General features: G+C 42.2%; 2 protein-coding genes across 2 annotated transcripts in view; both read left to right on the plus strand.

The window, feature by feature from the left end:
* Nucleotides 1-26,542, plus strand: MYCT1 (MYC target 1). Its single transcript, XM_075064064.1, has 2 exons — nt 1-82; nt 22,415-26,542. Exons 1-2 carry the CDS (start codon nt 31-33, stop codon nt 22,945-22,947), a joined length of 585 nt encoding a protein of 194 aa, XP_074920165.1. The 5' UTR covers nt 1-30; the 3' UTR covers nt 22,948-26,542.
* Nucleotides 17-27,959, plus strand: part of VIP (vasoactive intestinal peptide) — a 53,464-nt gene continuing 25,521 nt past the window's right edge. The window contains exon 1 of the mRNA XM_032773076.2: nt 17-82. Within this exon, the coding sequence (XP_032628967.1) occupies nt 63-82 (20 nt within the window). The 5' untranslated portion in view covers nt 17-62. The remainder of the gene's footprint in view (nt 83-27,959) is intronic.

The raw sequence follows: 27,959 nt of genomic DNA on the forward strand, positions 1-27,959 counted from the left end.
ACCAATTTCGCATTTATTATTTTGGATGTTATGGATAAAAACAGTACTCATTTGGATAGTTCATGGCCGCCAAACTTTTGGGGTAAGATTATTTTTTTACTAGAGTGTTATTAGTAGCAATTATAACACAAGTATGCCACCAATTACTTTGTAAAATGTCATGTTATCACCGGGGCAGATTTCTAGAATTATTACCACTGAAATAATTAATGGATTACTTATTCTTGTGGTGCAAATATTTTCCAAATGCTCCTTAATGAAGTGTCAGGATAGTTTCTTGAAAAATCCAAACAGTTGAGATCTAGCAGGTGGGTTTTTGGACCAACTCTCACCCATGGTCGGATCCAAAGTCCATTACTGAAGTCAATGAGACTTTGTCAATTGATTTCAATGGCTTGTTAAGCACCTAATCTCAGTAATTTAATGAAACTGCTCGTATAAGGAAAGCAAGCAGGATTTGGCCCATTTTCAGATGAAAGGGATGTAGCAAAGACTAAAGGAAGTGCAATTTTTTGAATAATCGGGTTGTCTTTCCAAGCTGTGAAAGGTTTCTAATAAGCTGAGAGCCTCACAAAATCAACTCGTCTTCACAGTCTCTCAGAATCTGACCTGTCCTTTGTCCATTAACTCTAATGTGCTATTGTGAAAACCTGGGAAGGGTTTCTTAACCAAAATATATTGGGTATAAGACAGGGGTATTAGTAATATCAAAAATTCAGTAGGTAGATTCACACGCAAAAAAACCCAAACCACCAGCAGCAATCATGGAGAGCCCTTCACTCCAAAAAGTCCTAAAACTTGCCCTGATTTGCATTACACAAGTCACATACTGTATATTTGCCTATTTTAGTCTTACCATCCCTTGTGATCTTTACAGGAGTCCTTGCAATATGTAAACCTACAAAATAATATACGGTAAAAACAACAGAGACCTGCTTTACTATGAGGATGCATTGGGAGTGAAGTGGGAGATAAGCTTATGGGACACATTTGCGGGAGTTCCTTTGTGTCACCTTGTGTGAGTAACAGACCTCTGAGTGCCAATCTCTGATTCTTGTATTGATACGTGCACTTTATAGATGTGCTCTTCTTGTTTCAGGTACTGTCCTCTGGTATCTGAAGCAAGGATGGCTGCCAGTTTTTAGAGTGAAACTGCATATTTTTGTAAAGTAGCTATTTCAGAATAGGAATGAAAAAGTGCTTTCATATAGCCGATACTTTGAGAATCCTTGAGTAAGAGGCACTATCTATCGTAAACCCCAGATTTTATTCCATTCTTAGCCAAGTATCCAGAGCACTATATTTTCTCTCTAATGGAAAAATCCATCAAAAGGGCAAAGTTACATGAGACATTGTGAATTCATAATCCAGAGTTTCTAACTCAACAGGCACTGTGGTTTTCCAGGCAGAGGAGTCCGTGGACAAGGTCCTTCATCTGCACTGCGGGCTGGGCATCTGCTTTACCCCTGGGGCCTAGTGTTGGCACTATGGCCCGCTGAGTAGCTGTATTGCTATTATTTTTCTGCTCACTTTTGGGTGCCTCCCAGGGCTTGCCAAACCCCTGATTGTTCAGTGCTCCTGGCTGACTGTACAGAGAAGCACCTGCACGAGTTGCTATAATGCTGAGAGAGTCAGCATTCACTTCCATAAAAAATTTCTTGTGCTGTTGCTAAGGAATTGATATTGCATAGCACCACAATTCCCTCCACGTGGTGACACCCACACAGTAGATCAACTTCTCAGTGAACCAGCCAGTGTTCCCGTTGAAGGGCTTCCATGGTTACAGAGAGAAGATAGAGATGCCTCTGGCTCAATGCTTCTCTCCCCAATAGTTTTGGGACATAGCAGTGGGATTGGCACTTCTTTCTTTCCTGCCATATCACATGGGAACGGGTGGAATAGGAGAGGTGATCAAATGACACTGATTTTCAGGAGATGTCATCAGTTAAACTGAGGGTATAGCATAGCTGCTTTCAGGAAAGTCTGACTTTAAGAATACATTTTCCACTCTCTTTTTAAAGAAGGATATAGGATTGTGGGCACTAACAAATTTACTTGGGCCAAATCCTGCAGTAGTTCACACACAGTCTTAAATTTACTCTTGAGAGTCATCCAGTTCATTTCAATGGGATAATAAATGGATAGACTTAAGTGTGTGTGTAATTGTTTGCGGATCAGGGGCTTACTAGAGGTGGACAAAATTAAGTACTGTAAAAAGTGTTAGAACAATTCACCATCATTATTAATCTATTGTCCAATAGCTAGTATCACACTCTGGAAATTATCTACAGGAATCCTGTTTTCTGGAACTCTTGAAGTTTCCACTGTTAATTTGAGACTATAGCTCTTTTAGAAGTGATTTTAAGAATTTTAAAACAAAGAACATAGTCAAGTCTCCACTGCGAGACTTACTGTTTGTTTATATTTGAGCACACATTATTCTTTTCCAAACCAGTCCATGCCACAGTATATTATTAAAAGCCCACATGTTCACTCCCCACTAGGTTACCTCCTTCTGGCTATTCAGGGGATAAGCTCCGTCCAGATTTGATGCCCCTTTCTGTCATTTGCTCTCACTGCTGCTCTTTTTGCTTTCTGGGACTCAGCACGCTCTCTTTTCATGACTTGGCCCTCCAGGCAGGTCGCTATTGGTGTTTCCCCTTTGGGGTATTAAAGTCCCACTAGATCAGCTATCTTCATGCCACTCCAGACAGTTTTCCAATCCAAGGCTAGGTCCTGGGCCTCTTTCCCAGTGGCTGTAAGGGAAACTCAGGCCAACCCAGTACTCCAGGCTCCAATCCAGGGACCGAATGTCTAGCAACTATGGTCTGCTTGCTTCCAGGACACCTTTCTACCTCTCTGCTCTATTTCTGTCCCCAGTTTTCCAGCCTAAACACTCTTCTTCCAGGAAGCAAGTGTACTATTTAACTGTCTAACCCCAAACATCCTCCCTTCTCCCAGGAACTAACTACAGATGACTTCCGCTACAGCCCCCTTCTGGCCTCAGCTTGCTGGCTTTGTACAGGGCCAGCCTATACCTGCTCAGCTGAGCTTCATCTTCTGTTAGGGTTTGCCTGTCCAGCCTAATTCTTCCCCAGGTGCAGCCTCTTAGTTTAATTAGCCCCTTTCCAGTTATCTTAAACCCTTCAGGTGAGGTGCGGAATGAGCACCGCATCAAACCAGCTAAGCAAAGTTGTATAGATATATATGATAGGAGCAACATATGTGCACAGTTTGGTTTGAGTCATGTTATGTGAATTGAGTTAGTGGTCTCAGTCCACTTCCTATTAGACAGCTGTCCACATCATAAAAAAACAACTTGAGAAATGACTCCCAAAACCCAATATACAGCACAAATACATGAATAAACTGTAAACAGAATAATTTTGTGGGAATAAAAATCATGAGTTTTTCTATTAAGTATAGAAAGATTTATTTTATCCTCATTTCCTAGTGTACACTTCCATGAGTTTTGTAATAGATGTCATGGTCTTGTCACTAAACTTTCTCTATTTAATAGGGAAACCATAGCAAACATGTGATAGGATGTGATACCTTCTCCTTCTGTCACCTAGAGGTACTTAGCCAGGTTGTTGTAGCCTCTGGCAGCTCTGCTCCTTCCCTAGCCAATTCAAGAGATCTCAAGAGGTGCTTCCTGGTTGCAAGGAGGAATTATTTTTCCCACTTGGAAAGCAAGCATATGCCTGTCTCGGACAACTTGGCTGGACTAATCTGGCAAAGAAGAAACCTCCCCCTGTAGCCAGTTCTCTCTTTCTGGATCCCATCTGTTTATAGAATCATAGAATCATAGGGTTAGAAGGGACTGAAAGGGTCATGTAGTCAGGGGCGGCTCTAGACATTTCGCCACCCCAAGCAGGGCAGCATGCCACGGGAGGCGCTCTGCCAGTCGCCAGTCCCGCAGCTCCAGTGGACCTCCCGCAGGCGTGCCTGCAGAGGGTCCGCTGGGCCCGCGGCTCCATCGAAGCTGCACGGGACCAGCGAACCCTCCACAGGCACGCCTGTGGGAGGTCCACCAGAGCCGTCAGCCGCCCTCCCGGCGACCGGCAGTGTGCCCCCCGCAGCATGCCACCCCAAGCACGTGCTTGGCGTGCTGGGGTCTGGAGCCACCCCTGCATGTAGTCTACCCCCTGCCAAGATTTTTTGTTGGCAATATACTCTCTGTGGGGGGAAATGGGAGTTAGGTGTGAAGATAACAGTAGTACCAGTTTGTGTAAAGAAGGATCAGACTGCCAGTCTTGTCAGAATGGTGGCTACGGGTCTCATAGATCTCACGGACATACTACTGATGGAGAGAAATGCTGGCATGAAATGTTGTAGGGTAATCTAATATATATGTGCATTTCTAGTGTACTCACTAAATATGGCATCTTGGGAACATAGTCTGGGGCATCTTCCTCCAGAATTCTTTTAGAAACTCACTCTCAAAGTGAATAGTTGTTTGTCTCCCATTCCCCACTTTCTGAGTGAGTCTCCCACTCTTCCTACTGTGTCTCTCACTTCTCTTTTCATTGTCACTTCCTTTTAGGCACACTTTCACTTCCCCCATGCTCCTTCTACACTTTTTGCACTCCTCCATTCTACCCTTAGCAGTACAGCCTAACAGTTCCAACAACTGCTGTGACAGTCTATATCCCAATGTCCACCTTTTTTACAAGACTATGATGGATTTTGTACAAACTATGCCTTGTGAGGTATCATTTGAAAACTCATAATGTGCTGATCATTACTGTCCTAGTAAAATATGTGTGGCAACATATTATTTACTGTATGGCTTGACTAAGACAGGCTCGAAGTTTAAAAAAGCAGGCCAGTTTCTCAGAGACAAAAGGCAAATTGATGCCTCAGCCAGGTGTCAACAAAATCAGATGGACTATCACCTGGGTAAGCAGCCATTCTTTGGCAGGAAGAAGGGTGTGAGCAATAATTTTACATCTTGGCAATGGAACAGATGGAAGTTCCTGTGAAAACAGACTGGCTGTCACCTGAACTCCAGCTGGAGATGATTCACAAAGAAGAGAATTGTTATAAAAATGGGGAGCAAACGCCCCTGATTACCTCTTTCCTCTTGTCTCTACTCATGGCATCACCAATACTTGAAAGACAAAAGAAGCCTCATAGAACTTGGGGGAAGGGCCCTGGCTGAAAGGTTTCCAGACAGACTGCTTTAAACTTGTGGTGATAGAGAGCCTTTGCTTTTAATTCACTTTAGCTTGTTTACTTAGCTATTAATTGTATTTTACCTTTAATTTTCTTATAACCAAATTCTGACTTTTATGAATCATTACTTTAATTTCTTAGTCTTTCTGTAGTTAATAAACTTGTTCTATTGTTTTATCTAAGTCAGTGTGTTTGGACTGAAGTGTTTGGGAAACTCCACTTGAAATAACAAGGTTTGTGCATATCATTTTCTATTAATGAAATGATGGGCTTTATATGAACTTGTATTGTCCAGGAGGGTGCTGGGCAGTACAAGATACACATTTCTGGGAGAAAATCTGGGACTGGGAATTTGCTGGTGTTGCGCTGCAGTATAATTCAAGGGTGGCAGGCAGGCTGGCTGAAGCACTCTTGCAGTATAGCTGGGGGTAATTTACCTGGTGAAGGCTGTGTATGAGTAGGCCAGGAGTGGTTGCTCTCACAGTGAAGCATTGTAAATGGCACCCCAGGTTGGAGAATTGAGGGCACACAGCTGTCCAAGAGTCCAGTTTGTACCCTGGAGAATGTCACAGCTGACTTACTATCTTGCTATAGTTACGGACATTGAGACCCAGAACCTTGAGTCACATGGGGAGGCAGGGTAATGGTGGCTTTAACACCATTTTCTTACCTAGTCCCAGGGCTGTTCTGTGCTGAGCCAGATCCCTGGCACAACCTGAAAGGGCCATTGTTCTGGCAGCCCATGATCACTAGGGTGTATGATGGGCCAGACACAATTCCTGTGCCAGCAGATAGGAGGTGGGAGGGCAAGGCGCAAAAGCTCCCCACCACCTGAAGTTCTGTTATGCAGGGGCACGCCCCAAGAGGCCAGCTAAGCCAGCTTTAGGGCACCCTTGCATAGCTGGAGTGGAACAAAGCAGCTGGAACACACCCCACAATCAGGGCCTCAGACTCCATGTGCTGCGTCACCCTTAGTAGCCTTGTTTCCTGAAACAGTATTACTGGTTTTCCTTTTTTAATCGTTCCATGCTGGAATGGCTGTTTTTTTTAAATGGTGTTTTAATCAGTAGGGATGAGCCAAACCTGTCTCTGGGAAGGATGGCTTAATACCTCAATTGCAACTTTCCCTGCAATCATTTTCTTTCTGTCTCTTTTCTAGGACCCTTATTATAATATGTAAAACCCAAAGATTAAAAGATGTCAAACCGCTGAAACATATCACCCCACTTACTGCAGAGGGGTAACTTAACTCTAAGAACCTCTTTTTCCCCCTGCAGTTGCGGCCTCCTTCTGCAGAATCTTTGGGCTGGATTAAGACTGACTCCTGCCTAGATTTACAACTGGGATGTGGGAAAAGAGTGTAAGGAGCCTCTTCTGGCCTTGCACCTCCTGGGCAGGCATGAGACTACTGCAATCTTTACAAATCCTTGTAGGTGGTAGCAACCCCATGGGACCAAAGTAGGGAGGAGAAGGGCTGTAGCCTTTCGGCAGAACTATCCAGCCATGCTGTATCATCCCAAAGTACAATCCCTTCCAGAGCTCTCCCTGGGGCAGTAGGGCTCTCCACCTCTCCCATCATGAACTAGTAGCTAGGAGCCATGATGGAGCCTTTTGTGTGCAACTGAAGATATTGTGATGGCACAAAATGCACATATGCAGTAATTCTGATGCCTAGTATCAGAGGAGTAGTCCTGTTAGTCTGGATCTGTAAAAGCAGCAGAGAATCCTGTGGCATCTTATAGACTAACAGACGTTTTGGAGGGTGACGAAGTGGGTATTCACCCACGAAAGCTCACGCTCCAAAACGTCTGTTAGTCTATAAGGTGCCACAGGATTCTCTGATGCCTAGGTAAGCAGGTTATCAATATATAGTACAGTACGTGCAATGTGGATGAATTGATGTTGCTCTCTTTGTCTTAAAATTATTTATATTAATTTGTTTTGCCATCTTTAATTGTCAACCTCACTGCAGGTTTTTTTTAATTAATTACCATATATAAAATATAGATCAACTCAGTAAAGTATTTATGTAAATATCAAGCCAAATTTAGCAACTGGATGTGGAGGAGTAAAGAGGGCAAAGCAAATGGTGGTACTTTTAAGCAACATGGAGGGTGGGGGAGAAGGGAACGGAGGGGAGAGATTTAGTGAGCTTGTAAGACCAGGAGTCAGAATATCCCTAAATTCTTCCTAGAACAATGTGTCAGCATCTCTCATAAACTGTCAATAGGAGCATATAACCCCCCACACTGACCACACCCTCCCAACTGGCAGACTCTGCCCTTTTGGAGCTATGAATCACAAGCGTGTGAGTTAGCCAGCCCGCCAGTTCTATCAAACTACAGATGGCTAAAAGTGTACCATGTCAGCTACTATGTAGCTGTACTTGGAGAGGGTGACGAGGAGACACTCCTTCTTCCATAGCAGTGAACCTGTGCAATAGAGGACAGGATTTTATTCACTGATTGAATACTCTGAAATGTATTCAGATTCCTGGGTTAAGGAGCCCATTTTAGGGTGAAGTGTTAATTCTTATCATACCCAATGAGAGATTAGAAGTGCTGTCTTCTCTTGGGAACAACCAGAACTTGGTTCTATCTGGTTGCAGCAAGTAGAGACTTTCTATGGAAAGAATTACACTGTCAGACAGTGTTTCATTAATAGCCATGGGTGGCATTTGGGGCACTGATAGTTGTGCCAATTCAGAGTGCTGTAGAATAAAGATGAAGGATGATCTGATGGTTAGAGCCTAGCCTGAGACTTGGGACATCTACTCTGGCACAGACCTCCTGTGTGATCTTGGGCAAGTTTCTTAGTCTCCTTGTGCCTCAGGTCTCTTTCTGTAAAATGGGGATAGTAGCAGTGCCCTACCACACAGGGGTGTTGTGCGGATAGATACATTACAGACTCTGAGATACTCAAATACTATGATAATTGGGGATACCTACAACAGAACACAGAATCTGATAGACAAAGAGGCATACTGATGTGTTTTTTTGTGTGTGATCCCTTGGAAATACACAAAAATTGTGTAACTGCTTAACAATAAATCTATTTTAGGTACAGAAAGAAAACCTATATCACCAAAACTGAAACACTTAAACAGCTTTATGAAGGAATCCTAGAGTGTGATTAGATAACTCCTTATATATTTTTTCTCCACCTTATCAGCAATCTCAGATACAATGTGCCTCCAAGACATTCCTCCAATTCCACAGGGAAATGTTACACTGTGACATGCATTTGATAGTGATAAAAATTCTCCTTTCACTTAGCAAAAGATTTCATTTGTATGAGTAATTCTGTTTTTCTTATTACTGGAGCATAGTGACAATGTGTTTACAAGGTGCATTTGTGGCAATTGGGATGACTGATTGCAAACTCGGTTTCGAATGTAAGCCCTTTTGGTTAGGAATGCGCATACAGTGTGAGCACAACGGGGCCTCCTTTGGGCCTCTCGGCACTACTGCAATATAAATGAATATAGTAATTGTAATCAATATAAACCTTGTCTAATGGAGACTGAAAGCACAGGAAAGGCTATTTTTTTCTGACGAGGGATCTAGAATGTGTATATTCCCAGTGGTCTCAGTGTAACATTTGCTAGATGGCTTCTGGGGCAAGATGGGTCACTTTGGATGAAATGCCAATTTCCTGCTTTCTTTATTGAAGCTGATATAATTCAATGCAAACCCACAAAGTATTTAGGCCCTGATCCTCAGGTACAGCTGAGGAGTGCACAGTACAGCTATTCACCACTGCACTCCCGAAGTGCTGGGCTGGCTAGCTGCTGATCTGATCAGGCATAAGCTAACAGCCTGAGGGCTGCCTAATGATTCTGATATCCTGGCATCCCCTCATACACTGGCTACCTCTCTTACACTGGTGGAAGTGAGGCGGGTTGGTGTTTTAGCTATTATACCAGCTCTACACCACTTGAGGGTCTTCCTCTTCCCATCTACATTGACTTTAGGGTGATCTGTACTGGTGGTATAGTGAGGTCAGTCATGTCTGTCAGGATTGCACCAAAACATAGAAAGCAATCCAAATCACACAGATGGCAATACAACATTCAAAGACTTCAATCCTCAGTGCACCAAGAGAACTTCCAAACACACCTCAGTGAAAAACTGGCCATATGCACACCTGGAAATGACAACACAAGTGTTGGAGACTGGGAAGCCCTAAAACAGACCATCCATGAGGTTTGCGAGGAATCCATTGACCTTGCTACCTGCCGCCAACAGGACTGGTTTGACAACAACAACATTGAGATTATAGCCTCTTTGGACCAGAGAAAGAAGCTTTCTGTGACTGGCAAAACCAACCACTATCCAGTAAGAAGCAGAACATTTTCCATCAGCTCAAAGCTGAAGTTCAAAGGAGGATCTGAACAATCAAAAACAAATGGTGGGAGGACAAAGCAAAAGAATTCCAAAATTCACTGACAGACATGATATGCAGAGCTTTTTTTGTGAGACAAAGACCCTGTACGGACCTAGCCCATGTGGCCTCACACATCTGAGATCCGAAGATGTAGCACCCTTCTTAAAGATAACAAATCCATCAAAAAGCACTGGAAGGAACACTACCAAAAGCTTCTAAATCAAGAATCGACTGTGACGGATGACACCATAGACTCCATCCCTCAGTACCCAATCTGGGAAACTCTTGCCAACCCAACAACACCTGAGGAGGTCTGCAGAGCTATTAAACAAATGAAGAAGAATAAAGCACCGGGTCCTGATGGCATAACAGCTGGAAGTGGGGGAGAAACATTGACTAACAAGCTTCACTTGTTGCTCCTCAAAATCTGGCACATTGAAGAAATCCCTGCTGACTTACATAATGCTAACATTGTCATCATTTTCAAAAAGGGGGACAGGGCTGATTGTGGCAACAATTGAGGCATTGCCCTCTCTCCATCGTTGGGAAGATTCTTGCTAGAATCTGACTGAATCACCTGCCCCTTCTTGCAGAGGAAGTACTTCCAGAGTCCCAGTGCTGCTTCAGACCATCACCATCGACATGATTTTTGCAGCTAGCAGATCCAGGAATGTAAAGAACAACACCAGGAGCTCTATATGGCCTTTATCAATCTGACCAAAAGCTTCGACTCTGTCAACCATGAGGCTCTGTGGAAAATCATGTCAAAGTTTGTATGCCCAAGCAAATTTATCATCATTGTAAGACTTCTCCATGACCAGATGATTGCCTCCATCCTGTGCAGTGGCTCTACAGTGGGCAGTGTGTGCGCATGCCTGATGTACGCATACCACAACAACTGCTGTATGCCCAACTCAGCAAAGGAGAAAGGAAACGAGGAGGTCAAAAGAAACACTTTAAAGACACCTTCAAGATAAAAACATCAAGAGATGTGGCATCGATACCACACAGTGGGAGACAGTATTTTAGGATAGGGATAATTGGCGAAGACTTGTCAGAGAGGGAACCTCCACCTTTGAGGAAAATCGCCTTGCTCTGGTCGCAGGAAAATGCCAGAAAAGAAAGGAAAGACAACAGTCATGCAGCAATCGTGGCCCAACCCTGTCTTTCAACCCTAGGCACTGACTCCGTGGATACTCTGGGGCTCAAGCACCCACAGAAAAAAGTAGTGGGTGCCCAGTGCCCAACAGTCAGAACTTGGGTGTAGAATGTGGTGTTTTCTGTGTTGCTAACAACTTCTTCACTTGGGGCAGGAAGTTTGTTTATAAACAGAGACAAGGTGATTAAGATAACAAAAGGCTTGTCGTTAAATTAAATTAAGGATCGTTAGATGATCCTGAAAGCATTCCCAGGCACTCTAGTTAAAAGATAGGAAATAAAGAGTAGGAATAAATGGTCCAAATTTCAGAATGGAGAGAAGTAAATAGAGGTGTACCCCAAGGGGCTTGTCTGGGCCCAGTGCTGTTCAACATATTCATAAATGATCTGCAAAAATGGGTAAACAATGAGGTAGCAAAGTTTGCAGATGATACAAAACTACTCAACATAGTTAAGTCCAAAACAGGCTGCAAAGAGTTACAAGGGGATCTCACAAAACTGGGTGACTTGGCAACAAAATGGCAGATGAAATTCAATGTTACATGCAAAGTAATACACATGGCAAAATATAATCCCAACTATACATACAAAATGATGGTGCCTAAATTAGCTGTTACCCATCTGTAAAGATATCCTGGAGTCATTTGCGTTAGTCTGGAACACCGTATTTCCAGAGTACTGCAAATTCATAAGAATCCTTCTCACTGTGCCTGTATCATCCTGAACTGTGGAATGCTCATTGGCCTTTTTCAGAAGACTTAAAAATTATCTCCAGCCATCAATGGGATAGATGCAACTGAATAATGTAGCAGCCCTTAATGTGCATCAAAATAATACCAGGGAACCTAGATGTAAATAAGATTGCTGACAGTTTCATCCGGAAAGCTTCAGTGAGACATAATGTCTTTAACTGGGATGTTAGTGAAGATATGTTGTAGGTGATTGCAATGATCTTAATATACTGTAATTCATGATAATGAATGTTGTAGGTCATAACAATTGAATCATTATTAAAATAGTAAAGACACCAACAATAAAGACATTCAATAACTAGAATATGAAAGAAGTGTATAAATATGCTGAAAATAATCTCCTCCCAAAACTGGCAGAGTGCCCCCCCCCCCAACACACACCTCTTCCAAAGCAACCACTGGCAAAAACAAAGGTAAGCACCTTTGCTTCCAATACCACCTGCAATGTCTGACAATGAGCCTCTTCAGTCACCAAAGGACCCATGAAAAATAAAACCTGTGGAGGAGCTCATCCTTGACCTCAAGGGCTTGCTGCCACCGCTGACTGGTAGTATGACATAGAGTGGCTACAGGACAGGCTGGGCCAGGGATCTTAGCTTTAAATCAGAGGGGATTAGGGCAATGACCATGGTATAATGGAGACCAAGTGACACAAGGTATAGCACTGTTATAATTGCCCCCACACTAAACTCTTTGAGACACTGATTTCATTTCAAATATTTGTTCTTGTTTAGGCTGACACTACTAGATGTAAATGAAAGGCAGTTGGAAAATGAAAATAGTGCTCAGTCAGAGCTTGATCCGCAAAGGGATTTAGGTGCCTAACTGCCAGATTAGTGCCCACATCCAAAATTTAGACCTTCAGAAACCCTGCTCAGCTGCTGCCTAACCCTGTAGGTCCCTAAATTCCCTAGTCACCTACATTTATGCCTGTAAAGTCTGATAGATGCCTACATTTCTGCCAGTGGGATGCACAAAGCCAACTTAGTTCTGTCACTACTGAGCGCTTAAGCCCTGGTGAGATCCTCAAACTAAGCATTCCCTTGCCAATCTCACCTATGGGACCTAATCCAGTAGGCATGCTCAGAGGCTGCCTAAGTGCAGGCTTATCAGATTGGGCTTTACACAAAATACAGCTGCTAGTAAGCCTGCTTCTTCCTCTTTATAACCCAGGATGTAAGAGATGTGAGTTCAAGTCCCCACTTTGTGTGATTCAGTGCAGGGACTTAAACCTACATTTCCTAGCTCCCAGATGAGTGCCCTACCTATTGGGATATAGGGCATTCAGGAGTGGGCCTTTTGTTGAAGCTGTTTCACTTTGTAGGAAATATTTAACTGTTCTTTAGAGGACTGAAATGACTTCATAGCCCTAACCATTGGGCTATAGTCAGGGATGAAAGTAATTTAAAGGATTTACCAGTATGCAGGACTCCTGAGCAGGGGGTGGGGCCTCAACCAGAAGGGGTGGGGTCTTTAGAATCCCAGGCCCTTTAAAGTCAGATTTAAAGGGCCTGGGGCACCAGCTGCCACAAATGCAGCAGAACCCAGGGCCCTTTAAATCACTGCCTGTGCCTCCTGGTCACCTCTGCTACCCAGGGGCTCTGGCAGCAATTTAAAGAGCCCAGGGCTCTAGTTGCCATTCCAAATCAGGCAGAGTGGGGACTTGAACCTAGGTCATACATATCAGCAGTGAGGGCCCTGACCAGCAGGCTATAAGTGTGGCAACAGCAGCTCACCTCCTCCTAACTTTGTTGCAAGAAAGGACTGACTTGGCTTGGGTGCTGAGCTCCAGCCGTGGGTTCACAGCTGTGAATTCCAAGTGAAGATAGGTGCCTCCCTTCTGTCCTAGACTTCCTGTCCCCTTGGCATTTCCAACTGTCTAGATTAGGTGACTCCTCACTTATCACATTAGTTTTTGTGAATCCCTTGCTTAAGCACCTAACAGTTTCCATAGGGAGAGGGATAGCTCAGTGGTTTGAACATTGACTTGTTAAACCCAGGGTTGTGAGCTCAATCTCTGAGGGGGTTATTTAGGGATCTGAGGTATAAATCTGTCTGGGGATTGGTCCTGCTTTGAGCAGGGGGTTGGACTAGATGATCTCCTGAGGTCCCTTCCAACCCTGATATTCTATGATTAAATCTATCTAGGGAGCCTGGATGCCTAACTTAGGGCTGAGGATTCCTCTGCTGTCAAGGGGCCTACAGTTAGGTATTGCAGTGCTGAACTTTGGTCCCCTGCTCTTACAATATTTGTGGTGATGGCAACTATATGTAGTGCCATTCCTTTGGCAAACCAACAGCAGTGATTCTCATCAGTCTGTAGAGCCTGAGGTTTTTCCCCCCCACAAATTTATTAGAAATATTCATGTACGTAAAGACTAAAAGACAGGATTTATTTTTATGATGTATTTTAAAAGGGAGCCATTGTTCATCTTCCCAGCCACTTTTCCAACATGTCAAGTGTCTGTACTCACCAGCAATATTTGAGAATGAGGGATTTGTAAGTAGTTTGTCAGTCAGATTTCTTATGTCTTTGACAGCATTGCTGCAGGATGTCTCTCTGGCTGCTGTTTTTGTTGTCTTTCTGTGTTACTAAGGAGCACCAGAAGCAGTTTTTTATTCACCCATGCACTGTGTTTGCCAATTTTGCAACCCACCCAACAACTGCAGGAAGCTGAAACTTCCTCCCAATTTGATCATGAGTATGAGTAGAGGTCATAATTTGAAAGGAGGCACCATTTCCTTGGGAGGGACAGAGGTGTGTCAGCTATGTTATTGTGTTTTGTTTTCTAGCTAGCCCCTTCATTACCGTATGTCAAATATAGACTATTATCATTTATATAAACTTCAGTAAATATAAAACTAAATCACTAAGGCACTCTCTTCTGATGAGTCTTATTTAGACCAGTTTTAGACTGGTGTAACTGCACTGATGTCACTATCAGGGGGCTGCTGAGGATGGAGATTTGGCAGAGAAGACACCAAATGTATCCTTGGTATAATTCAGATGAAGTCACTGATGAATGTTGGGATCTACACAGACAAGCAGATAAAACAAATCAGAAGCTACATAGGTGCAAACCTACCAGACAGAGAAACTGTGTGCTTTGTACTGGGAACTTAGTTTCCCTTTGCCATTCTTCTGCTAAACCTGAGGTAAACATTACAGTGGCTGTAGCTAGGTGAAAACAACACACCCTGTAATGGTGATGGGGCATGATCTTATGCCTGTGTGCTGTCCCTGCAGGCTATGTATGTTGCCTTAGGCTAACTGCTACCTTCCTGATCCTTTTGCTCTCAGGGCTCAATCGTTCCACTGGAGGAACACGGAGCAAGTGTAGTGGTAGGGGGGAGAAAGGCCAAGAAAACGTTGCTTAATAGTATTACTTGTTTAAGTTAATCAAATATATTTTACACTATATTTGCCAAAAAAAAGTGTGCAACAGTTACTGTGCTGCTTAGTTGAGGGCTGTTGTTTATTCCCACAGCTGATAGCTCCCCAAAGGGTCACGGATTTTTCTCATTTGAGAAAAGATTCCAAACCCTGGAAGTAGTTTTAGGAGGAGGTCAAGGGTATTTCTTCTGCCAAGGACTCAGTCAGTGTTTGAATGTGTCTGCACCAGTAGCAACACAAGGAAACGATCTTTCTTTGTCCTCTCTCGTCTCTGGAGGATAAGTTACATGCAGGTGAATTCTAGATTTAGGGATCACACATGTCAAAATCTAGCAGGACCCAGTATCAGATCTGAGCAGCATGTCATGGGGCCAAGAACTGTTCTTCAGCTAGTCTTGTTACTGAGCCCTCATTTTAAAGTCTTTTGAAGAATAATACTTTGTTACCAAGTGGCTTCCATCTGATTACCTAGGGGTACTTTAATGTTAAAGTGCACGAAACAAAGTGTTCCTCCTACATTCATAAATGTAGCTTCAGTCTTCCTGTGAGCTATGTATTATTATTATAAGAGTTATTGTCCTCATTTTCCAGATGAGTAAGCTGCAGCATGGAGAGGCAGGGGGACTTGCCCACAATTACAATAGAAATATGTGTAAGAGCACTAAATAGAACTAAGTTGCCTGGGTCACAGTCTTCTGCTTTACAAGACTATCCTTCCATACATAACCCAATCTTATGCCCTGTAACTAGGGGTGGAGGGAGGAAGTGAAAGAAGTTCAGTGTCATACGGAATAAGATTTAGTACTGACTCGTATTTTCCTCACTCTTTATAGCAGAATTTTAACTTCTTGCATGAGTTAATTTAAACTATTGACTATAGAGATTCTGGTAGCCATATTATAGCTAAGGTTGCATCCAGTGCTCCATTATAAGATCCACAATCAACCCTCTATTGACTCTTCAAAAACAACCAACCACCTTTACCATTTCTAAATGCAAAAAGCTAAAACTTTACTTCTCAAAATCTTAGAAGATGCCTTGCCAATTACTACTGGATGAGAACTTAGCATTGTATTCTCAAAATGGCATGCACAAAAAAAGAAGATGCAATTTTTAATTTCCCTGCTACACTAAATTTAACACTAGTGGCTGGAAATCAGATATTATGGTGATGAGAGTGTTATAAGAATCTGTATAGATTAGTCTAGGGTTCTCTCTGTGTTACCAGCCTGAAGTCAGTATTCAGTAAAATGCACTAATTGCTAAAAAAATGAGACAATCTCCAAGTGAAAACAAGAAATACAGAGGGGGAAAGAATGGGGGGAAATGGGACAGTCTGAACAAGTAATGGAGAATATAAGTTGATTCATTAAGGAAACACATGGGATATTTTTGAACTGGTGATGCAGAAGTTAAATCCATCAGCAGAATTCTCTCCACTGACCTTGGCAGCATTTCAGTGGTAACAGATTTCTACTTAATGAGGGACTGTTTTTGAGAAATTTTTCTAATGCTTTAGGTTCCAACAGGATGTCCTTCAGCATCAGGCAGACAACAAAAATTTTATAGAATTGCATGTGTTAATATTGAGGACCTTTTAAAAGTATCACATACTCTCAAGTCCTTACATCAAGTTCAAGATCTGCATCTTTGATCCAATACTGTACATTTTCTTTATTGTAATGTGCTGCTAACTACCATGTATTCCATTAAAGAAATCCCTCTTCATTTGTGAAGTCTCCATTTTAACCACAATATTAAATATTAAAATTGTAAATAATTTTACTGTCAGGTTTATAAGATATTCTTATTAGCTAAGTAGTTACTACAATAAAAGGTTATGCAATATTGCACTGTGGAATTATGTTCACTGTATCAGTACATTCAATTGGTTTAAGTTCTTTAAAAGTGCATGCTACTCCAACTCTGTTTTTACAAGATAGACAGTAATGCTGTGCAAGAGGCTCATGCACTGCACATGTGAGCAGATGAAAACCATATGTTGCTATTTCAGCAGCATTTAGGAAAATAGGCCGAAGCCCTGAAGTAACAGTTTCTACAACTGCCTTCACACAGGATTCTTTAGAAGAGCCAGTTACTGCTTTGCTTAATTCTTTACATGACTGTGCTGATGTTAGGAAATAAACACGTTGATGTCTTGATCTTAGATGTTTCCTCTTGGTCATTAGAATTACTCTATCGTTATTATCCCTTTCAATGCTGGTCACTAGTGAAATCAAGTGAGCTCTCACTTGGTTTTTATGATTTTCATATGACATCTTAAACGTTTCTTTTCAGCTTTTTATCAAGAACAAAGGCTAGTAACGTAGAGACAAAGCAAGTTTACTGCTCCAATCCTAAAATAGAGTTTAATGCAAACATTCACAAATCCCTTGTAAACAATACTTCACAAAGTTTGTTTGAACATTCCCCTTCACATGACGGTTCCAAAGTCTGAGCAGAATACTAACCCAAGAGCCTACACCAGAGAGATCACAATCCTCCTCAGTTTCTGGCAATTACTAAATAGAGCATTGGTCATGGTGCTCTCCATCTCCTGAATGTTTGCTGTGAGTACTTCTAGTACAACAACATCTAAACTTTTATCTATTGCTCTATTTTCATCAATGTAGATTGCCAGCAGAGGGCAATCTTGTTTCTAGGTAGGTGGCTTGGTTATGAAATTTAAACCACGGTACTTTCTGTTCATGAACATTGTTCTCTTGATGATAAACATAATAACTACACCTCAGGGACTCATGATTTTCCTATTATTGATTCAGTTTGGCTAATTATTTCCAGAAGCTTCTAGAAACCCTTCAGGTAGAAGAGTGTTAGATAGTTGCCTACTTAACCCAGCACCATCCAGGCCTGCTATGTAAGCCTCCGCAACATCTGTTTGTTTTCCCAATGTCCCAATTACCTGAATCAGTCCGTGCTGCAGACAATCATTTCTGTTCTTTTCACCATTACCACACTGTGACCTTTCCCAACATTTGCCATGACAAAGATCACAGCTGGTTCATTCTGTCAACCCACTGATTCACCCAGGCTACTGAATCAGGGATTTGTTACAAATAGTCAGAGGGTTGTTTGGACCTGGCAATCAGTGATAAAGATGCGGGAATAGAATCATTCTAAACACTTGTCAGTTGTAGAGATGTTGTTTTGGCAAACTACACACAACAACAATGCTCTGTGCCACATGGGTTGGCTTATTGATCTGAGCCTCAAGGATCTTGCTGGGCTTTTTAGAAGCAAAGTCCAAACCCTAGCAGGTTCAACTCCTTACCTCATAAGTGCTAGGAAAATTTATTTAGTTTGTTTGCTTGTGATCTTGCATGAATCAGACTGCAGAATGAACTACAGCTGACAACTTGAGAAGAGACTGCTTTATCGTCGCAGAATAATCACAATCCTCACAGTTTCTCTATTCCAGTTATTTAAGAGTTTGCTGATTGGATGCAGGTGCAATTCATGTTTTGTCCACTAGTCTGTGTTCTACATTAAATATCCATCACCTGCTCAAATATGGCTTTCCATATCACAGATTATTTCATTTAGCATTAAGGCAAAATTGTGATGAAGAAGAACATTTGGCTGGCTTGCAGTCTGGAAGTCTGCTTGCCTGAGATGAAAAATACCTGATCAACCATTGTTTCCAGCTTTAAAACACTGTATTTTGTGGATTGGGCAGTTGGGAAAAAATGAGTCTCCAAATAGTATTCATGTGTTGGGTTGAATCAAGTTTTGTCTCATCAGCACATGCTGATCTACTGTCCCAGCACAAGGGAGGAAATGCTCACAGGAACATGAGAGGGAGAGAAGTTAAAAAGGGAAGGGACAAAAATGATCCTTCTTCATTGTACAACAGATGCTTTCTGATGCATCCTCCTTCAACCCAACCAAAGTCAAGCAGCTTGAATATGACATATTCTGTGCATGAATCTGCTAGAGCCCCCAGAAAGCAGAATTTTCTTGTCTGACACATAGCACTTCATTTATTTGTTTTATGTTCTATGTAGCTGCTGTGAGATTTCAGTGGGGGAGGGAATCACTCCCAATTATTGTGGAGAAATAGAGGCTTGCCCTAGCATGAATAAATCCTTCTCTACAGGAGGCTGTGCACTTGAATTCAAAGCAAGGACTCTCCTACCTGACGCTAGGTTAATGTTCCCAAACAGAAACCTTTGTTAAATTTCAGATAGGTTACTAAATCATTCTCCTTTTTAATAAAACAGTAATAAAAGAGTGTGGTGGCCCAAAATCTTAGAGTAGATTGCAGTATCTGAGACCGATCCAAACGCCATTGAAATCAGTAGGGATCTTTCAGCTGACTTCAATGGTCTTTAATTAGGTGCTTTAGTCATAGTCCACAGTAAGGAGTTGTCTCATGCCAGGGGGAGTTTTAGATGTTTCATGGGGCAGCTAATAATGTGAGTGGACTCCAAGTTTGGAAAGCTAATCTGGCTCTTTATTCACAGGTGCTGGAACACAGGGTGTTTGTGGTTGGGGGGAGGGGACTGGCTGACTGGCTTGAAGAAGTTTCTATTATATACAGGGTTAAGTCAGTTATTTTTGTCAAGGTCCAGATTTCTTGATCAAAGTATAGTTAAGGTCCAGACTTCAGAGAAAACAGTAAAATTATAATAATGCTAATAAATACATAAAAATATTTCGGGGTCTATTCAAAAACATCTGGCAGGCCAGATTTGGCCCACAATCTGCCTATTGACTACCTTGGGTTTACAGTTTGGTTCAATGGCTCTCAGCACGCTCACTATACAAAGTGTTTTAGCACCCCATCTTTATTAAAGCTACTCTTTACAAAGGTGCTGCAACTTCAGCTAGTATTTGCAGCATGTGCACACTGACTGATTAATTTGTTCCTTTCCAAACTCTTTCCTCCTGCAGCCCATGCTCCAACTTCCAAGTTCCCTGCAGGCTGCTACGTTGAGAAGCATCTTGCACACCTGCTACTACATCTTTTTGTAGGGCACTACGTATTCCCCCATTTAGAGGGTCAGTTCAACTTGCTAGTAGAGTAGGGTTAGTCATGAGCCCAGCTCTACTGTGCCACCCTTGGCAGAGCAGTGTTCTACCTGGGAGTAAAGGGAAGGAGCAAACCCCACAGTCCTCTGAGCCCAGCGAATGGAATTCTGCCTTGGACCTTGAATAAGACATAAAGCAGAGGGTAGGTGTTGAGAGGTGGATAGGGATAATCTCTAGCCCTTAATTGGAGAAAAGTTTGGAAATTCACTATCAAGTCTACCCATGTATGTCAATCACCAATAACTTACAGTTACTTTTAAAATTTACTATTTGAAACTAAAGCCTTTCAAATGAAACCTTTGTTCACCCTCTTGGTGTGGTACATGTTATGTTCATGGCATGTACATAGAAGGATTAGATAAAAACATATTTTTGAAAGGTTGCACTGTAACTCTATTTTATTTCTTAAAATCTAGAGCCTTATCAACAGAGGAACCAAAAACAGAGAGACAAAACAGGCTGCTCCCCGAACAGAGAGGCACAACTCATCCTATCTTAACGTAAACTGTCTGTCTGTTGCAATCTGACTGCTACTAGGCCCAGATTGCACACAGAGCGCCCTACCATGCATGGAGAACCAGGAAAATCCACCGAGCATTTAAAAAGTGCAAAGAGTCCTGTAGCAACTTATAGACTAACAGACATATTCGAGCATAAGCTTTCATGGGTGAATACCCACTTCGTCAGACGCATGTGGTGGAAATTTCCAGAGGCAGGTATAAATATGCAGGCAAGAATCAGTCTAGAGATAATGAGGTTAGCTTAGTCAGGGAGGATGAGGCCCTCTTCTAGCAGTTGAGGTGTGAACACTAAGGGAAGAGAAACTGCCTTTGTAGTTGGCTAGTCTTTGTTTAATCCTGAGCTGATGGTGTCAAATTTTCAAATGAACTGAAGCTGAGCAATTTCTCTTTGAAGTCTGGTCCTGAAGTTTTTTTGCTGCAGGATGGCTATATTTAAATCTGCTGTTGTTTGTCCAGGGAAGTTGAAGTGCTCTCCTACAGGTTTTTGTATATTGCCATTCCTAATATCTAATACAAAAACCTGATCATGTGGGGAAGAAAATTATCCTAGCTAGAGTCCTTTTCCAGAGCCTCTCAATGCTGATTATTAGAGTGCAGGCGAGTGTAAAAAGGCTAGAAATTTTATGCTTTGTGCAATGACAGCTTGACATATATATGTCCCCAAAACTGGGGGTCAGGAGGAGGAAAATGTCCATTAGCTTTTTGTGTTTCAGTGGTCACCTCTGACCAAAATCATCTCAGTCCTTTTCTGGTAGAGCTGTTGTCAAGGTATTTTTCCCACTTTGAACTTTAGCATCCAAAAAGTGGGGATCTGCATGTACGCTTCTAAGCTTAATTCCTACCTTAGATCTAATAGCGCTGCCACCAACCAGAAATTCCAGTGTCTGGTACACTCCCTCTGTCCCCCAAAACCTTCCCTGGGGGACCCAGGACCCAAACCTCGGTCTTAAAACAAGGAGAAATAAACCATTCCCCCTCCTTCCCCCTCCCAGACTTTCCGCTCCCTGGGTTACCCTGAGAGGCTACACTGATCCAAACTCCTTGGATCTTAAAACAGAGAGGAATTAACCTTCCCACACCTCCTTTTCCCCCACCAATCCCCTGGTGAATTTAGACCCAATCCCCTTGGGTCTTAAACAAGAAAAAAAATCAATCGGGTTCTTAAAAAAGAAAGTTTTTAATTAAAGAAAGAAAAAGTAAAAATTGTCTCTGTAAAACTAGGATGGAAAATGTTTACAGGGTATTCAGCTCATTTAGACTAGAGGGACTCCCTCCCCCTTAGCCTAAGATACAAGTTACAGCAAACAGAGGTAAAAATTATTCCAGCAAAATACACATTTGCAAGTTAAAAAAACAAACATAAAACTAATTCACCTTTTCTAGCTAGTACTTACTATTTTGAACAAGAGAGACTGTTTCAGAAAGATTGGAGAAAGATCTGGTTGCATGTCTGGCCCCTCTTAGTCCCAAGAGCGAACAACGAACAAAACAAACAGCACAAACAAAGACTTCCCTCCACCAAGATTTGAAAGTATCTTGTCCCCCCATTGGTCCTCTTGTCAGGTGTCAGCCAGGTTCACTGAGCTTCTTAACCCTTTACAGGTAAAAGAGACATTAACCCTTAACCATTTGTTTATGACAGCTGTACATCTGGTCTGCATCTGATTGTAATAGGTACTAACAGCCTCCTGCAAGGTCATGAGTACCTTCCACTTCCAGTCTTCTCTCGCTCTCATTGATATCAAACAGGAGTTACTGACTGGAGTCACACTGTTAAAAGCTAGTGTAAGTGAGATCAGCATCAAACCCTGTATTTCTGTTCCAGCGTAATTACAAGTTGCCTGTGTCCTCTATAATGTCACTAAATGAATATCTTTAATCCTTATTGATATTGCCATATCAAATTCATTTTCTAGACTCAATAGTCTGTATGGTAAATAAAGCAACCTTGCTGTTTATTTTCTGTGTTTTAGGTCAGATGATAATAGCCTTCTCGGTGTCCATGGTGATTGGATTGGTGATTGGAGGGATAATCTGGGCTTTGTTTACTTGCCTGTCCCGTCGCAGAGCCAGCGCACACATTTCACAGTGGAGCTCGTCGATCTCTAGCCGCCGTTCCAGACCTTCTTCTCAGGGCCATGCTGCCAACAGGACTGGATTCTACCGGAACAACAGCTGTGAACGCCGTAGCAATCTCAGCCTGGCCAGCCTCACCTTCCAGCGGCAAGCCTCCATGGAGCAAGCCAACTCCTTCCCAAGAAAGTCAAGCTTCCGAGCCTCCACCTTCCACCCCTTTTTGCAATGCCCTCCGCTCCCTGTGGAAACTAACAGTCAGCTGATTACTCTGTCTCCCACCAGCACCACCACTACCCTTGTGGGGAACACCACCAACAGCTTAACTCGTCCTGAATTCCACTGGTCCAACAACAGCCTCCGCATCTGTCATTCAACACAAACACCTCCTCCTGCCTATGAGACCATCATTAAAGCTTTTCCAGACTCTTGAACTGGAGTCTTCCTTTATTTCTTTAAAAGGAGGACTCTCTGTTGTGTGAAGCAGATTTTCTGTATGCTCTGAAGGCCTCTGGGAAGCTCCCTGGTGCTGCGGCATGCCACAGGCAAACAGAAGGGACATACGCAGATGGTGTTGATTTGCTAGGGCAAGGTGTGGTATCCTGCAGCCACAAGGATCTTACCCTCCCCCCCAACTTAACTGGTCTGCAATGTAATTCTGTATCTATATTATACCTTTAATTTGTAATCATTGTAAGGCTTTAGTTTAGAAGAAAGAAACTTCTGCAGTCTACAAAACTGGCAACTTAAATGAAGAAACAAACCACATTAGGAAACCTCTGTTGATAATCAGTTACTAATTTCCTGCAAAGTTCACTAATTCATTGTGTTTGTTAGAAACCCTGTTTTTGTACATTTGTCTGTGAGTCTTACATTTTCATTAGATACTTTCCTTCATCTCTTACATTCTGGGTTGCTTCTATGCCTCCTGAACCACAGGGTTTCCTGTAGCTCAGGAATCCCTTGTCAGAAGTAGAGTTTAAAGTGATTTTAGTGTCACAGTCTTGTGGCAGGTACTAGGGCACCTGTTCTGATATTTGTAGGGGGCTCCAAATGACCACTGGCCAGTCCTGTTTACAACAAATTCCCAAAAATATAGCAAAAAAGGAGTATCCCAAAATTTGTGCAATGGGAGAAATTTCTAACCAACTGAAAAAAGAATAACTCTATAAAAGGACTTCATCCTGCAACCTAGCAGGGATCACATTTTATTACCCTATAAGGTTACAAGGATACTAGTCTTGGTCCCCAAGATAAACAACGTGAATGGCAACTATTTTTTATTTGAGCTTCCTGTTTCTGCATGGGAACACTCATTTCCTTTCTTTAAATTGTTTCTCAATTTGTACTAGTGTTTTATCCTTCCTGGTGTGTAGTACAGTGAAATCTTGCATTTTGCTAAAAGAAAATGTCTTAGACATCTAGGGTGAAATCCTGGCCTGACCAAATTCAATGTCAAAACTCCCATTGACTCCAGGATTTCAACCCTTCAGTCTATAATTATGAAACTGCTTTTGAGTATGAAGATGCTTAGGACAGATTAATGCCCATTTTGGACTGTCAGACCTGTAGAGTTATTATAACATACTGGCCCACTGGCTCAGAGGTGACCGATTACACTCACATGTGAGAAGTCAAAGCTTGGAAGCAACAGAGATAGTACAGACACATTGATCTGCAATGGGAGCTGGTTCATTTCTAAGGTGATGGATTTGAACACAGTTTAGAGAGTACCACCTGCTGTGCCAGGCCAGATTAACGCTTCTGTGGGCCTGGGGCTAATAGATTTTGTGGGGCTCCTGTATACAAGTCTTTTTCCTGGGAAGGAGTTTGGTGCAGGAGGGGGCTGGGGCAGGGGATTGGGATGCCAGAGGAGGTGTGGGGTCTGAGAGGGAGTTTGGGTACAGGAGGGGATTCTGATCTGGGGCAGAGGGATGGGGTGGAGGAGGGGGTGTGAAGTGCAGGCTCCAGCCGGAAGGCACTTACCACAGGCAGCTCCCGGCCGGTGGTGCAGCAGGGCTCAGGCTGCCTGCCATAGCCCCATGCCACTCCCGGAAGGGGCTGGCTGCTAACATGTCTCTGCGTGCCCCTTGGGTGGGAAGGGGAAGCAGGTTTCTGTACGCTGCCTGTGCCCACAAGTGCCACCCTGTAGCTCCCATTATCTGGGAATCAGCCAATGGGAGTTGTGGGGACAGCGCTGGGCGCATGGGCAGCACATGGAGCTGCCTCCTCCGCCACCTCAAGGGCCACAGAGATATGCCAGTAGCCAGCCCTTTCTGGGACAGGCTTGGGCTATGGCAGGCAGGCAGCTCGCCTGAGCACCCCTTTTAGTGGTCCAGAGATTGCTTCCCCCTAAAGCCCCTGCCTTAATCTGGCCCTGCTGCTGTGCAACACCACCATTCCTGGCTTATTAAGATCTCTTTGGTTCTTATGGAGGATTACAGGAAGAGGTATTAGTTACAGTGGGCCTGATCCTTAGAGGGCCTGATCTTGCGCATGTACCGAGGACCTGCAATCACAGCTGTAGTTAATGGGAGCAGTTCTCAGGAACAGACAAAGTAGATAACACCTTAAACTTCCTCTGTGGTCAGAGGCAGCGGAGGGACTGCATTGCATTGCAGTGCTCAGCACCTCTCATGAATGGGCCCAGAGTAACCATAACTGCTCTTATTGCTGCAGTCTCTAACCCTGCTATTTTCTCTTTGCAACCATTACTACTAATGCTAAACAACCTGTCCTGCTCTCTAACTTTAAAGGCAAATTAATTTGAATATATCAGACTGACTGGCTTTTGTTCTTTTTATGTGCATTTTTTTTCACTTTAAGAAGTTAAACCTAATTGCTAGAGATGCACATTGTCCATACAGATTGCATACAGCATTTTATTTTTATAGTAAACTAAGAACACTACTATGTTGGAAAATGCCATCTGACTCCAGTGATGGCAGGATATGGCCCTAAAATAGTGAATACAGATGTATTGTTTACCCTTTCCATAATACAGCAATCAGAACTCACCCGATGAAATTAATAGGCAACAGGTTTAATGAAACAAGAGGAAGTACTTTTTCACACAATGTTCAGCTAACTTGTGGAACTCATTGCTGTGGATGTTGTGAAGACAAAAAGTATTACTGGGTTCAGAAAAGAATTACATAAGTTCATGGTCAATTGGTCCGTCAATTGCTATTAGCCAAGATGGTCATGGATGAAACACTATGCTTAGGGGCCACCCTAAATGTTTGACTGCCAGAAACTAGGAGGGGAAGATGGGGTGGATTGCTCTAAAGTCCCCTGTTCTGTCCACACCCCCTGAAGGTCTGATACTAGATACTGTTGGAGTCAAAATACTGGGCTAGATGGATCATTGATCTGATCCGGTATGGCCGCTCTTATGTTCCTATGTAAAAGTATACTCTTTTATGAGAGCAGGCTTCTATTATTGTATTAGATCTTATTGTTTTTATTTAGCTTTTCAGTAGGCTTCACTGTACTCTAAAGGCTTATAGTGTCTAAGTTCTCTCTTGCAGATAATGTCTTCTGTTGTAACATGCCCATGAAAAATTGCATCTAATCCTGCCCTCTTTGCTCATTGACTTTAATGGTCTACTTGAATGAGAACAGCAAGGAGGATTTGGTCCACAGTGTGTAACCAAGGTATTAGAAACGATCATTCCTTCACAGAGAAATTATTTTAAAAGAACTGAATATGTACTTGTGGGTTATAAATGCAGGATTTGCAATACAGCTTTACATGATATATTATTCCTTGTATTACACTATATTTGATAAGTAATATAGGAAGAAAATCTATAATGTACTGTATTTTTTTTCCTCTTGAAATCTGCATTGGACACAAACTGTTTTATTTTCCCTGGATTAGGGAAGTTAAAAGTATGAAATATTTTGTGCATAACCAATTTGGAAGTCAGCTGCTTAACTAACAGCTTAAACAATAATGGATATGAATATTTTGTAAGCATTGTGAAGACTCTGAAATGTGAAATAAAGGTAGAAATTATAATCTATACTGCATGATTTTCCTTACGTTACATTTTACTTGTGAAAAAACTAATTTATATGTAAAATCCTTGCTGAAGAAATCAGACATAAAGAGCTGGAAAAGTTGTATAAATAATATCAAGTTCAGCCTTTATTCTATGGTAATAAGATCCAATGGCTAGAAGCTGATACTAGAAAAATTCTAACGGTAAACAAGGCTCAAATGTTTAACAGTGGGTAATTAACAACTAGAACCTCAGGGTGCAGTAGATTCTCTGTCACTTTAAGTTTTTAAATCAGGATTGGATATCTTTCTAAGAAATACGCTCAAAGGGGTTCAAACTGGCAGGGTTTTGAGCAGTATGTCCTTGATGCGGGAAAGTGGGTAAGCATACAAAGCACGAGTAGTCTCTATCAAGTCAATATTTAATGAGATGTTTTATGTTTTTAAAAAATGCATTCTATTTTTTTAGCAGGTGAAATTATTAGTGCTTTTCACCTTCTGTCATGCTGCAGGAAAGCTTTTGGAGGGGGTCATTCTTTTCAGAGATATTTTACTGACCTTATACAACAGCATTTTCTACAGGAAGATCTCAATACACCCTCACATAATGAATTAATAAGTCTCATAACAATTCTGGACAGTAGGTAATCACTACTTCCACCAAGTGAAGCACAGAGAGATTAAGAGACTTGCCCACAGTCACACAAGAAGTCACTGGCAAAGCTATGACTAGAACTGCTATATCTTGACACCCAGTCCTGCACTTTTTAAGCACTAGACAATGCTTCCTCTTCTCTTCTTAAAATGAAATACTTTCCATACCTTAAATCACACACACAAGCTATTGCCCATGTTTCATGCAGAGAACAGATTAATGCCATTCCAAGGTATTAACACAAGTGGTTTCCACTATATTCCTTGACCTTTCCTTACTGAAGAATTTCTGACTGCTTATTCAGACATCTACTGGATTATTATACTACTTCTCTGACCATGGCATGTCTTTGCCAAATCAAATTTTTAAAGTTCATTTGCAATTTACCATGAAGTTTTTTAGTCATCTTGACATCTCGTCTTAAGTGTAAACTGAAAACTACATTTACTGGAAATGTCCACTCAGAAACGAAATGACACATGCCAGATCTCTGACCTATAGGTACTTTATAAAATTAGACAATGTCTGTGATACACTGCAGCTTCTGGAGAAAAGAAAGAAAACACTAATAGGCAATTTACCTCTACCATGTCCAAAACAGATTAAAGAAGAGAGTGTTGATGTACTTTATAGAGAGGAGGACCATAAATCAACCTTGTCCAACCTTTTCAAATGTAGGTGCCTAAATCTTTTTTTTTTTTTTGGCACCTTGACAAAAGTGACCTGATTTGCAGAGGGGCTGACTTCAGTGCCTATTTACCGTTTTAAAAAATGGTGATAAGGA

This window comes from Chelonoidis abingdonii, chromosome 3, assembly GCF_003597395.2.
Source record: "Chelonoidis abingdonii isolate Lonesome George chromosome 3, CheloAbing_2.0, whole genome shotgun sequence".
Lineage (NCBI taxonomy): Eukaryota > Metazoa > Chordata > Testudines > Testudinidae > Chelonoidis > Chelonoidis abingdonii.